Source organism: Vicia villosa, linkage group LG6, assembly GCF_029867415.1.
Source record: "Vicia villosa cultivar HV-30 ecotype Madison, WI linkage group LG6, Vvil1.0, whole genome shotgun sequence".
NCBI lineage: Eukaryota > Viridiplantae > Streptophyta > Magnoliopsida > Fabales > Fabaceae > Vicia > Vicia villosa.
In genome coordinates, this window is record NC_081185.1 from 121,654,847 (window position 1) to 121,669,481 (window position 14,635).

Sequence of the window (14,635 nt, forward strand, 5' to 3'; positions counted from 1 at the left end):
TCTACTCACTTGCAAATGGATTGAGTGTAGAATAGGGTGCGTCCAGAAGTACATTTCCGAATTCCTTAGATTGGGAGAAGTAATCCCCTTTCTAAAACATCCCAAACCATAAAATGTGAGAAAATCACATATTGAGCATGAAAATTTAACGAACAATTCACATTTACTAAATGCTCTCCACCAAAATCTCTTTCCTGTCCCCTGACACATGGCCTATTAGAGCACATCCACAAATTTTGGCATCAAAAACTGTAATAAACTATTTATTCATATTTTCATACTCTAACTATCTCAAAAACAACACTGTAAAAGAAATTCACTTAGTGTCCCAAGTCCTGGTTGTTGTACATATGGGAAACAGTGACATTCTCATGATGAAACAGCTTAAGCACAAAACTGCTATGGGCAAATGCATCTTATTGGTTCTGACCATCCTCTTGGGCTTTTGCTTTGCCACGAAGCATGTCGCTGAAATTTCCCATCATGATACGTCTGAATCTAGTGTCCTCTGCTGGTGGAGTGGCGATCTTGGGGGACACAACTGCCTCGGTTGGTGACTCAGTGGTTTCTTTCTTTCCGAGTAACCCACCCTCACCAAAAATGTTGCTAACTGATGTTGGAAGCGCAAGATGAGCAGCACCCATTACCTTGCTAATAGTCTCAAAAGTTCCCCCTGATCTTTCCTTCATAATAATTTCAAGTGCTTCTTTGTGAGCTGGATCCAGTGCATCCAAATCTTTCAAGAGATTCTGTATTGCAGGTAGGAAGAAGTCCCTAACACTATTTGCCGGAAGATCTGCAAGAAGAGAAAATAGGAATTAAAAATACTCGAGGGAAGAAGTAAATGGCAACAATCAGTGACATCTCTGTGAAATTAAAACTTGTTACTATGACTTATTGACTTTTACAAACAATATTGTGGTTGTAGACTCTAGCTTACTGGTGGCGTGTAAAATAAAATTGAAATTACAAATGATTTGTCATCAGAGGAAAATGACTGAAAGGCGTACGAATTTTGATTAACAATGGTGCAAAACTGACAAATAATGGATCAAAAAGTATAATATTTCCGTTTTGGAAGATGTCTTATGATTTCTTTCTGCATTGTAATTTTCCTATGAAGTCATATTTTCAATTAAAAAAAGTGAAGAGACTTTAACAAATGAATAAAAGAGTGATTTGGAGTTCAATTAATTAGATTAAATACAACACATAAGGCTAAAAAGATCCATACACTACAGATACTGTTTGGGCTATGGAAAGACTAGAAAACTGATAGCTTCACGTGTAGATTACATATTTACATCTGATAAGATAACAGAACACAGAACATTAATACTAATCAATCAAACCTTGATGGTTATCTGGTACAGATTCAAAACATTAATACTATCAATCAAACCTTGATGTGAACACCATAGAAAGAGCGTAAAGGATTTAGGCTTGCCAGATTATATAATTTTTAAACGAGCAAACCTGTAGCATCCAGAGCACGGATTGCCTCACAGAATACATCAGCTCTCTCTCGTCGACGCGTTAAGTCTTTTGCTGCATTTGGCATTGCTGTAAGTTGGAAAATCTTGGACAAAAGATGTATGTCAAGTTAAGGAAACAAAAACACTATTTCAGAGACCTTGAAAGCCAACATGACATGCAAATGACAAAAAATGAGACACAAATGTCAGGACATTAATTACTTCTCCAAACATTTTTCCAGAAATAAGGTTAAGGATATAATCTCTAAGTCTGTCTATTGTATGTGGTACAGCAATCACCAACGCACGAATAACAGCAATAGTAGCTTCATGAGAACCATCTTCAAGAAAAGCATCCATTTGAACACGTATCTTGTCAACAATCTGGAAGATATCTTATTTGATCAGGAATTTGAATGGAAGAACTGCATTAACATCATAACTTCAACAGGAACCAGGGAGAAATACAATTAGAAGATACCATATCATTTTTGAAGTGCTGAGCCACTGCGCCAAATGCATCTATGCTGGCATACTTCACATTCAGATTTTGATCAGATCCAAGAGTAACTAGAGCGGGCAAAACATGAGTCGAAGCAGCCTTTGCATCAATATATGGCACCTATTAATTAAGAAGCTGTCTTAGTTTACGCATTTGTATGAGATGCATCAAGAAACTAAGAGAGAAGCACTCTTACAATAACTTTCAGCAGATGTGCAGCATTTATTTTCATGCTTATGTTAGAGCTGACCACCATTTCCCACAATATATTAAATACCATGACATGGTTTTCTTCACATGTGCTGCATATAAAGAAAACTCATAATGAATATTGGACAAAAATACATAAAATTTTAAAAATGTTTGTGGTGGTAATCAAACCAAATGAAGCGGATAGCATTAATAATCTCAGGAGTGTGCTTGGTTGATCGGTTTTGCATGGAACTATCTTCAAGAAGCAGCTTTTTTAAATATCCTTCTAACTGTCCATGTTTTCCAGGAGCACTCAAAACACCAGCTAACAGAAGCGGTAAGACACACATTGTAGAAAGCCTATCAGCAATGGCAGATCTTGGCTTCAAACCTACAAGTGAACGGTCAAATATGAAGCGATTATTTAAAAAATTCACAGGGAAAAAATATTACCTTTAATTCTTGAATGGATCGTAGTAGGAAAAAAAGTCAAATCCGCATCATCCCCTACTGCAATTAAAAATACTGGCAGCATTATGCATGTCACATACGACTCCCCAAAATATTCAGAAACAGATGACAAAAACTGCATTTACATGAGTTATATCAGCGAAAACTCAAATTTTGGTCAAGGCATACAAAAAAATTTGAAAAATTCAAAGGGAAGACAGAGCGACCTTTGAAATCCTGCTCCGTAAATTATCTTCTTTCTGTGGCAACAGGCAGGCCAACTGTATCAAATTTGGAAAACACTCAACATGCATCCACTCAAATGTAACCCATTCAACTTGTTCCCTAGCAAAAGGGAAACCATTAAAGATCAGCCAGCTTTGATCGAGTGGTCATGCATGGTTTGTCGTTTAGTGTATGCATAAATTGCATGTTTGGAATACACAAACATCACAACATGAATCAATGACGTCAAGACTGTCAGTGGCATTGACTCTTCTAAATAACCTAATGGCATTATTCAAAATCAGCTGTTCTCGCCAAGCTTACCTGGCATACAATTCAAGCAATGGGATAGATAACACAGTTGGTGCAGTTTCTGTGGTGGACAAGAAGGGACAAGTGCCAAATGCTTTTTGGTGCACGAAAGGAAGTATTTCCATCAGCATTCTCAACAAAACATCGACATTCCAGCGCTCTCTTTCACCCAATACACGGAGATGTGACTCTATAGACCCTTCAACCCCAGAAAGAGGTGGACAACGCTGCGGATTAGGAAAAAAATCTCACTCAGAAAATATTTCGATAAATAATAAAATTGTTAATCTGAACGGGAGGATACAAGGAAAAACAAATACCAGAGCTGAGTTTAAAATATGAGAAAGTAAAACTCTCAAAACGTGATCTAAATTGTTTCCCCACTCTATAACTGCAGGAACCAATTCCTTGAGAGCAGTTTCCACCACCACTCCAGCCGGGTCACAGACTAATTGGAACATCAGCTCCTCCACCTATAAATAAGAGGTGAAAAAAAGAATTAGAGCAAATATTAATTTTCATTATTACTTTTCTGTAAAAGTTGTCATATTATATGGTAAGGTAAAAGGCTCCATTCCCTAGACCATTTTTCGTTAGCTTGTTCTATAGCTTACATTGTAGCCAAGTCTCAGGTCAGAAACCTTCTCCATGACTGCCTCGAAGCAAATATAGTGAGGCTGACCTTGAAATATTTATCCATGTTTGGGAAAAGTGGAAGCAGCATAGCTAGATTTCGAGCTGCACCCTCTCGAACAACACTGGCAGAGTCTTCTATTAGTTGCTGCACAATAGATAAAATAAGAGAATCGCGAATCTCCGGCCGTACATATTCTGCAAGCTCTCCGCATGACTGAGCAACGAGCAATCTACGCTCCTCGTACATGTGACTTATCTAATAAGCACAAGACCAAAAAACTGAAAATCCGGTCGACGTTTTATAAAGGCAAAAGGTAAGTTGAAAAGTGAGGCACAAATTTACTTGTTCCCAGCACTGTGGAAGCAATTCTGTTTCTGTTCTCATCTCTCCAACATTCTTTGCAAGGTTGACACATGCCTGAAAAGATGACAGGTAAATTCAAATTGTATTCAGACGTTCACTAGAAGAAGTAAGGAAAACAGCACAACATACATCCATTATTATTCGTCTCTGCTGCTCATCAGGACGCTTGATTAAATTAAACAATGTGTGGGTCAAAGAATCTCGAGTGCTGCTGTCTGGGTGGCGCTCGATAGCACACATTATTAGAGGAAGGAGCTCCTACAAATAAACAAAACTTATTCAACATTCATGTGACAGAGAACAAATGAAACAGATTTATATGAAAGCCAACCTCGCGATGATTGATCAAGACATAAGGAACGATTTTAGGCAAAGCATCTGCAAGTATCTGAACTGTTCCTAATCCCTGTCAAAATTGAACATATATAAGAATGGAATATCACAGTTAAGAATTGATTTGGACAGACAAATCTACTTGGCTAACATTTAGCCATCATGACAGTTCATCATCATTTCTGTCAGATGAAAGGGAAGAGATTCTTCATCTCTATATTTTTCAAAAGTGCTACATAGTAAGGTAATAAAACCAAAAATAGTACTTTCCAGTTCACCAATGTTAACACTAGATCAAGCCTTAACCAAAACAACTCCCAATTGTTCAGTCTCAACAACTTTTTCAAAAAAGTAAATCATATCATATAAAACCAACAAGTAATAATGTATACAGATATCATTAAGCTAAGAGTATAATGAACTTTCTCTTTTCCAATCTATTAATTCATCACTTACACTGTCTGATATTTGAAGTAACCTACTGTCCTCATGTTGACCAACAATTTGTTTGGAGTCGTTTTTGATATTTTCAGAAGCACTATTTGTATTTATAGCATTAAATAATTTAGGCAAGGTATCTTCATCGTTGTTTGCTTTCCCAGTCAGAGATTGAACAGCTGATGATTGAGCATCTTCATTGCGTACAGCACCAACCACCACGGCAACAGGATTTGAGATTGAATCTTGGTCTTCATGAATCTCAATAACTTTATCATCTGTTTGTAAATTTTCAATTTCAGAACCAACATAACTTCCAGGTTCAGGAGCTCTTACATTCATTTCCTTCAGCGAGTCAATTTCCACCTGCAATTTCTTAATTTCTTCCTCATACTTCTCTAAAGATTGAGACTGAACATTATTAACTTCCTTGACAACCAGATTATTTCCTGAGAGAGACCCTTCAAGATGCATTTTCAGTGAAGTGATCTCAGCTCTGCAGTCATTGAGCTCTTTTCTTTGGTGCTCCAAGGACTGTTTTAAAACTAGCACCTGGAAGTTACAATTGGTATATCACAATTTTATAAATACAAATGCTGTTTGACAGAATCATCGAAACTAAAAATGAACTACCTGGTTCTCTTTGTCTCTAATATCTTTCTGCATTGCCTCCAAGGATTTTGTCAATGTTCCAATTTGAGCATCAGTCAAATCTTTGTTCTTCAACAAGGCTTCCTTTTCTAGTTTCAGCTTCTGATTTGAATTCAGCAATGTTTTATTCTCTTGAAGCAGAGAAAATTTTTCCTGCATTTCCATGTGGATTTCAGATTAACTTGAATTTATCTAAAAAAATTCAAAAGAACAATTAAAAGTCAGTTCAAAACAACCAATGCCTCTGAAACATATCTCATCAAGCATAACAGTAGACAAAATCAAGAATAGAAAAAACAATAGAAGCCTCAAAAGAAGAGTCAGGAGTGAGATATGACAAGCAATTGAGGATATAGGGAGGCTATCTGGAAATTTTGGTTTTAGGATTAGGATACCATCTAATGAGAAGAGGTATATTTATTGTTTAGAAAAGGGATAGAATGACTTAGCTTGTGGCTCTCAACACTAATATTTCTATAATAGCAGAGTAGTCATTCCCGCATAGCAAAGCGGGGCGGCCGACCCCAAAAGTGGGATAGTGGGATAGCGTATAGCGGGATCACCGTTCTATTTGATCATTTTTGGACGAATTGCATATAATAATTATAAACATATATTTAATGTAAAATTAAAGAAATAACTCAACTCATAAAATATTCATAAATCAAATCTCACATGACTCTTAAAGTGCATAACTGACTATGAAGGAAGGTTAAGGTTGAGTCTCAACTCAAATTTAATTGAAAAACCCAAAATTATCCTTAAAACGTTGTAAATTTCAGGGGTAATTTCGGTTTTTTATAAAGGAAAAGGATAGCGGGCCAAAAACCACTCCGGGACGGGAACTGCTCTGCTCCGCTATCCCGCTATTTACCCTATAGCGGCCACTATAGTGTTCTGCATCGCTAAGAACCTTCCCATAGCAGCAGGCCACCATTATAGCAGGATAGCGCCGCTATTGACTACTCTTAGGATAAGATTAATCAAGGCCTGTACACGCAGACATAACCAATATCTTATTAATAACCTAAATACATAAGCCCATGAACTAATATGCATGCAGACACTCGAAAATGCAAGGCATAAAACCCACAAAATGGTAATCTGAAGAAGTCAAGTGGTGGAATGACATTAGAAAAGAAGCCAATTTGCCAGAACAAGGGGTACAATCTATTATGTTTGGTGGTACACAATAAACAGCTTGCTTATTTAATGTAAAGAGTCACCTCAGCAGCCTCTGAAGTTGATGAAAGATACTGATAATAATAATGCCGCAAGGCATCAGGTACAGATGCAGGTGTGTTCTGCCAAGTGTCCAAGTTCTGGTCTGTAACCTACAGGAATAGTTTTAGTGTAGAATAACAAATTACTAAAATTAAGCACCAAATAAGGGAAAACATAATATTATTTATCGAATAAACATGTTCACCACCATATATAATTTGATAGAATTTATGATGTTTTACACACGAAAAATAACCACGGGTATGTTGGATTGTATCCAAACTAGCAATCATTTCTTTATTAAATAGTCCCTAGTGTATTACTCTTTGGTAATTCATGTGCAACCCCTGCTTCTTTTGGTCATCTTTTGATCTCTACTCGTCACTTAATTGTATTGCAATTTTCTCCCCACTTAATTCTGAGTATAAATAACAAACGATATTTATCAAATACTATTCTTTAGAGTCTCTACTCTCTTTCACCATTGCACCCTTAATCCCTATAATTTCAACAGTGTGGTACACTATATGTTATTGGAATATTAACTTTTGAAAGATTGTTGAATGAATCCGGGAGCAAAATCAAAATGCATAAGAATGATAGTATATATACCACAAAAGAAAGTACCATAGAAACCTCCTTTAGTTTTTATTTTTGCTTTTTTGGGGGATGGGGATCATTAAAGAAAAGGAGATAATACAAGGGGGAAATATATTATCTTAAAGTAAAGGGCAACCCGGCCCTATAAAATCCGTATTAGAATTATAGAATAAAGGGAAATTAAAGTAGTTAAGAGTTGTTATAGAAGTTAGTTAGTTAGTTCAGGTGGTTATAGAGAGAAAGTGTATAAATAAGAGAACACAAAGGGTAGAAAGCATCTTTGAATATTTCCCTTCAACATACAGGATTTATTTCCCCTCTTATATTTATAACCAATTGGTTGAGAATTAAGAAGGATAACGTTAAAATAGAAAAGTCATTTTGAACGGAAATTCCCGATGTTGTCAAGGCAGAAGCACCACACCATACCCTACCCACCTCAAGTAGAAGATACTGTCTCAAGGCTTCCTCCTTAACATTAAGGTGCCTACTAGCCCAAAACCATTTAAAAATAAAATAGCATAACACCCTCCTTACATACTACAATATGACTATATTTGAGTGATTCCAGATCCATACAATAGAGGGAGTTACTACAGTGACTGGGAGTGTAACTACTACATTTTCAAATTGCTTACTGAAACATGTAATGGACAAAAAAATCAGATTTGAAAGAATGGCAAGTTCCCCCATCCCCACCCAAAGAAACTACAAAAGAGAAATAAAATCATAAAGTTGCGAAAAAAGGGCGATACAGCAATACCAACCTCTTCATAAAATGTCATTGCAGTAAGACGGTAACCAGCTATAAGCAAATATTCCTTTACGGCACAATTAAGATCTTGACGTTCAGTATCCTTTAATGGACCCAAATCGGTGAAGGAAGTATTATTTTGCTGATGAACTTGTTGCCCATCATTCACTGAAGCATCTCCACTAAACTGCGTAGCTGCATTCAAAAAGAAATATGTCATAAAGCAGTGACAACTGGAAAATATCCCAAGTATTCCAAGTCATTATACAACAATCATGCCTTATCCCCACTAAGTGGGGTTGGATACATGGATCAAATTCTGCCATAATGTTCTATCCAAGACCGTATTTCTATCCAATTAGTTAATCTGGAGATCCTTCTTAATAGTTTCTTTTATAGGTTTCTAAGTCTTCCTCTACCTATAGTTGTTTGACTCCTCTTCATCTGATCTATACTAGGGGGAAAATCATAAGAGAAAGAAGCAGAGTATAAAGCCAAATTCCCTTAAAACGAGTGAAGTAGCATTAGCATTGAGGTCACTGAAACTTTTAGCCCAGGCTTAACCAAAGTTTAATTCTAGATAGTTTTAAGTGATACCATTTAAACAGTTCAGGTAGGGTGTATTTTATAAGGACTGAATGATTTTCTAACAGCAAAAATGTTAAGGTTTATAGTATTTTAAGTTCAAGTAGGTTTTCTGAAGCAATGAAGTTGCCTACTTTGTTTAAGGAAAAGGCTTTGCTGTTTTATAAGTATAAGATGATTAACCGATGGGAAGTTGTGGAGGTTCTCTTTTCCTTTTTATCCTTGGATTGTTTTCCTGTTTGTGGTTTCTTGTCGGGGTTTTATCTGTTTTGTTTTTCTTCATCTCTTTTCTGTTTTGGATGACCCGACTCCCTATCCTCTCTCCTATCCCCCCTTTCCTATCTAATAGTGTTTCTTTTTCTAGCTAACGAGAAAGGGAAAATAAAAACGAACACATCATTCATTATAAAAGTCATCAACATAATTATGTAAAAACCATAAGACATTGAAGGCCAGATGATGATCACATAAAAAATAAGTGATACAAAGGTCAAAATGTCGTGTAAGCCAATACCACTTAGTTCATGAATTTTTTCTGTCTTCTTCTGCAATTCACTCTTGAGTTTTGAGATGTCTTCTAAAGCCAAACGCAGTTCATAATCACTAATAGCTAACTTTTCTACAGCTGCTTCTTTCTCTTCCAGCAAAGTTTGAGGATCTGCCACTGCATTTCAAAATACAAAAAAAGTTGAAGAAAAATAATCAACATATAAAGTACAGGATTACATCAATCTACACCTAAATATCATACCTGCTCTTATCGATCAGGTTAGATTATAAGTAGAGGACACTGTTGTCAAATAGCGGCGTGCTATAGTATAATGAAGTATGAACAAATATTTATTGTTCTGTGATATTAAACAAATAGCCTAGCTCAATCTCATGAGAGCTTGCATAGTCCCCTCACAGCATATAATAAGCTTGTGAGTAACCACCACATTCAGTTGTACTCCCTCATTCTCGTAAAAATGTCTCAGTTGTACTTTTTCTCTTCTACGTCTCAAAATGAATATCTCTCTAACATACCAATGCAATATTTATTATTATTTTTCCTCTACTGTACTCTTATTTATTAACTTTCACTCTATTTAACTACTCCACTGACTATAATTAGTAAACATAATCTAGTAAATGAAAGAAACTAACTTTATCATAAAAATCAACACATCAAATCATTTTCTTAAGCTATGTTTGGATTGATGGAATGGAATGGGATAAACTTATGTTCCATTGTTTGGATTCATTAAAAAAGGATTGAATGGTGCGAAACCTAATGGAATGCATTTGACATTTCATCTCATTCCATCACTTTACATCATTTTTTGTCCGATTTGGGCGAAATGTAAAAATTACTCTATTCCATCATGAAATACCAAAAAACAGAATGATATTTTTATTCCATTTCCCTCTGTTCCACTCAATTCCGCTTGGTTCGTTTTACAAAATCCAAACATAGCCTTAATAACCGCACATAGTTCAAATAAGACATTGTTTATGAGACAGATAGAGTAATAACTAACTGACTGATTGAGATTTTAGAAATCACCGTAAAACTATAAATAGATGATTCATCATCATAAAACTGATTGAGAAATCATTATAAAGAATTTCAGATCAAAGAATCTCAATTTCTCTATAGTTTGCATAACAATAAACTATTTAGTACAAACTGTTGTCAAATACTGTTTATAACTTATAACATACCTATAACACTATAGCTCAGCAGAAATGTAAAAAAACCAGTGCTAGAGAATTCTAATGCTTCTGAATTGAACTTCTCTTTTAACAAATACGCACAAAATATCAATCATCCAATCCAATCCAAATCCAAAGATCTTATCAATAAAATGCACAAAACACGCACGATTTGTTTCAGCGTTGACCGAAGCAACAAAAATGCGGAAATCGAAAGAGTGAATGGCGATGAGTTACCTCGGAGAGAGTTGAGGCGAGAGATTTGATCATGCGGAAAGAGAGAGGGATCGGAAAAGTAATGTTTAAGACGAATAGCCTGATCGTCGTGTCCGTCATCGAGAAGCTCGTGAAGAAGTTCAAATGCTGTGAGAACGTAGTTCTCTTCTAAGAGAAAGTTGACAACGCAATTGCAGAGTGATGATCTCTCTACGTCCATGACGAATCCTCAGATCAAAACCCTAGAGTCTCTGATCTGAGGCCATTGAATTGAAGAGGTGGTGAGTGAAGTCGCAATTTCAAATGTATGATGCTAGCTAGTTAGGTGACATCTCATACTTTTTAGTTTAATTTATTTTTCTGGAATTGCGTCAGGATGAAGACTCTGAAAGAAAATACAAACAAGATTGTGTTGGAAAATGGATAGTTTACAGGGAGTGAGTTATTGAGTGGAGACATGTGGATTAGTCTGCTTGTGCACCGTCAAGTTTTACCATTGATTTAGTCTGGATATTGGAAATTTATTTTTTTTACTATGGATCTTTTCTTCCATGCTTTCCTCTCCATAGCAAGTATAATAGAATTAATAAAATAAAAAAATTGATAAAAAGAATAAGGGTGAAAAAATATTAGAGAGATTAGAGATAAAAGTGTGTGAAGTAGATAATAGGAGAGAAGAAATTAAAGGAGAAAATTCGACTTCAATATTTTTTCATACTTCATATATATTTATAAATAAAAATAAAATTGTATATATTTTTCTTGCATAATCCTGCAACGCTCTCTCCTCACCCAACACCCTCCAACTCTTTTTTAAGATGATAAATAGAATATAATTAAAAAAAATAAACTCTAAAGTATAAAACAAATATCCACAAATCACAAGAAACAAAAGTCAGCGCATCATCTGAAGAGGGGGACAAAGTTGTGGAGCTATTAGAAAAGACGCAGGACTTTTGTTAAAGGAAGCTACATCCTTGAATAATTTTAATGGAGAGTCGGAAGGGGTAGCAAAGGCCACTAATAATGTGTTTGTTTGAATCCTTATCTCTCTAAGTGGGCCCAATGAGGATATTGATGTTAATGAGGTGACTCGATCACACGTAAATATACGTGGTAAAGGACCAGATCAAGATGTTCGAATTAGGCCTCACAGTTCTTGTTGTGGGCCTCTCCCCATAACAATAACACTCAATCTGAGACCCTTGAGCCTTTGATCTCTTTGAAGCAAACCTCATTTTCTCCTCTTTTAACTTCTTAAGGGGGTAATATCAATCTTATCCCGTCTTTTTCGACAGTGCACTAATCCTATCATTTTCACTTTCAACAGTTTTAATATGATTATGAAATTTTACGATATTTCATTTAAGCTCATCATTTTTCTTACTAAGTTGAACACTTAAATCAAACAATTGTTTGTAGGATAGAGTAGTTACCACATTGTCTTTATTACAAATAGATTTAAGACAAAAACTTACCTCCTTATATGATTTCTTTTATTGATTCTTTAGATTGTACTACTTGAGAATCTTCAGATGATGATTCAAATGTTTCTTCAACTGGTTATTCATATGTTGTTATAAATTTCAGCATCATCAGAAGAATCTTCGGGTGATGATTCAGATGTTTCTTCAACTGATTTTTCATATGTCGTTATAAATTTCTCCTATGATTAAACAAAATCCTCACATGACTCTTCTAATGATTATTCTTTAGAAGATCCTCCAATTATTGTTATAGTCTTTTTAGAGGTGGCAATGGGCATGATTTAGGCAGGATGCTATAGTACCCGTCCCCATATCCGCGGTCTGAAAAAATTCTCGTACCCGAGCTCAAACTCGCGTGGGCACCAATGTTCATACTCGTACTCGTACCCTATGGATATCTCAATACCCATACCCGTGCGCGTTTACCCGCGTTTGTAGTAAAACTAAATTAATTAATTACAAAATATCATATAATTTAAGCTTTTTTAACAATATAAAAAAAATTATGGATGTTATTGTTGAGTTAAGAAATAAATAATCACTTTTATTAAAATGTATACTAATTTAATAGAGATATAAACATTTTTATTAAAATGTGTAATAGTTTAAGCGGGATATATTTTATAAAAATTGATAAATGTGCATTTTTTATATAATATATATATGTAGTGCGTGTATGGGGCGGGTTGGGTAGTAAGGTACCCGTACGGTCGTACCTGCACCCATACCCGCTTATTTTAATGGGTAATTACATGTGTCCGTACCCATACTCATTTTGCGGGTTTTTACCCTACCCGTTATGGACCTTTTTTCGGGTATCCATAAGGTACGGGCCAAATTGACATCCCAAAGTCTTTTCATATGATGCTTTTGGTGACGATGTTTCAAATGTTTCTTCATGTAATTTGGATGATGATTCTTCAGATGTATCTGAGTTTTTTTCCTCATCTTTAAGTAATTAGATCAATTATTTTAGTCTTTTAATGATCTTCTTATTACTTGGTCTATCTTGAAAATTGTCAGCAGCTTTGCTATCTTAGTAGTCAAGTGTTGGATCAGATTTTTGATACCAAATCTTGAATCTTAGATATTCATTAGAAACACAATTTTTTAGATTAACTCCAAAAGTTTAAATATTTGAGTACCATCCTTGAAGATTGTCTTCATTTTCACTCGGTGTCTCAATTTCTTGGACAAGTATATTCGTCTTTTCTCTATCCATCTTAGTTATAACTTCATATATTTCACTAAGAGGGCCCTACATTTCTTTAGCAGTGCTACAAGAAAAACATAATAGTATTCTCTAGTGCTTAGCGCACCTATCATCAAATACTTAGCTCGAAACTCTTGTTGCACGTTTCTTTTTTCTTGCACGTTCCACATATAGCTTGGTTTGTTCCTTACTTTATTAACAAAATGAGTATAAACAAAAGGACCTTCTGAAACAAAATTCCACAATTCCAAATCAACATAATCAAAAAAATATTTTTATTATCTCTTTTCATATAGTAAACATTTCACCATCAATCGGTGGAGTTGTGTTCCTGAAAAATATCTTGTTAACAAATTGATGTCATCACACTACCTCCTTAGACGATTAGTCTTATAATAAACGTTAGGCTCTAGTGCCATTTATTTACCATGTGACTCCAAAAACAATAGGCGAGAGTGAATTAGGATATTCGAAATTTGAAAATGATTTATAAAAATATTTACTTTTGAAAACATTTTATTAGTATGTAAAAATAAGCAGAGAGATTACAACAAAAAAGATACAAAGACGATGATGAAGAAGAGAGATACACAGCGAAATAAAATAAACAACAAAAAATAAAGAGAGAAGGGATAAATAGATTGCACTAGAGATTTATACAAGTTTAGTTTAAATATTTGACATACTCTTGTCCCTTAGAGATTCATCTCGAGAGTTCTACTAAAAACAACTTTGAGCTTTTACATGACCTTCCTAAATAACCTTCAACAATACTTGGAGCTCTTACACAATATTATCCCACAAACCTTGTAATAACAAATAGAGCATTTACACAGGCTTAACTCAAGAACCAACAAATAAAACTTTTGCACAAGCTTAGCTCAAGAACCTCCAACTAAGTATTTTGTTTCAGGTTTAGCTTGTAACCTTCAAATTATTAACAAATATACTACATAAGAGAATCACACTATTGAATAAAATAGATTAAGCATAACACCAGTACAACACAAATCTCACAAGACCTTTTTAGTCATTCAGCACTACGATAATTCGAGAAAATAGAATTTTAGAAAGAAATAGAGTAGTAAAATAATACTCCCCCGTCCCATAATGAGTGACCCAACACACCATTTCACACAGATTAAGAAAAGGGTAAAAAAGTAAGAGAGAGAATATTGACTTTACTATAATATCCTTATCATGTATTAGAAATTGTGAACTTTTTATTAATTAGAGGGTAGAATTGAAAAAAGTGTATTGGAAATTGAAATGAGTCATTCATT

At 34.9% G+C, this 14,635-nt stretch overlaps 1 protein-coding gene across 1 annotated transcript; it reads right to left on the reverse strand.

Moving 5' to 3' along the window:
* Positions 1–234: 234 nt before the first annotated feature.
* Positions 235–11,088, reverse strand: LOC131609798 (uncharacterized). The gene is made up of 20 exons (XM_058881591.1): positions 10,674–11,088; positions 9,256–9,405; positions 8,170–8,351; positions 6,805–6,912; positions 5,561–5,731; positions 4,946–5,479; positions 4,488–4,562; positions 4,286–4,414; positions 4,136–4,210; positions 3,839–4,048; positions 3,477–3,629; positions 3,169–3,383; positions 2,847–2,964; positions 2,623–2,755; positions 2,359–2,560; positions 2,174–2,279; positions 1,957–2,097; positions 1,734–1,859; positions 1,477–1,591; positions 235–796 (listed from the first exon to the last, which is right to left on the reverse strand). The coding sequence occupies exons 1-20, from the start codon at positions 10,870–10,872 to the stop codon at positions 417–419; spliced, it is 3,522 nt and encodes a 1,173-aa protein (XP_058737574.1). The 5' UTR covers positions 10,873–11,088; the 3' UTR covers positions 235–416.
* Positions 11,089–14,635: the final 3,547 nt, after the last annotated feature.

What these genes read in the sequence shown, in the direction of transcription:
- LOC131609798 (XM_058881591.1), bottom strand. Translation starts at nt 10,872, where the DNA reads ATGGACGTAGAGAGATCATCACTCTGCAATTGCGTTGTCAACTTTCTC. An exon ending in AGAGACGAATAATAATGGAT is followed by an intron (nt 4,211 to 4,285) that starts GTATGTTGTGCT and finishes TCATCTTTTCAG; the next exon opens with GCATGTGTCAACCTTGCAAA. An exon ending in TTGCTTGAATTGTATGCCAG is followed by an intron (nt 2,965 to 3,168) that starts GTAAGCTTGGCG and finishes CCCTTTTGCTAG; the next exon opens with GGAACAAGTTGAATGGGTTA.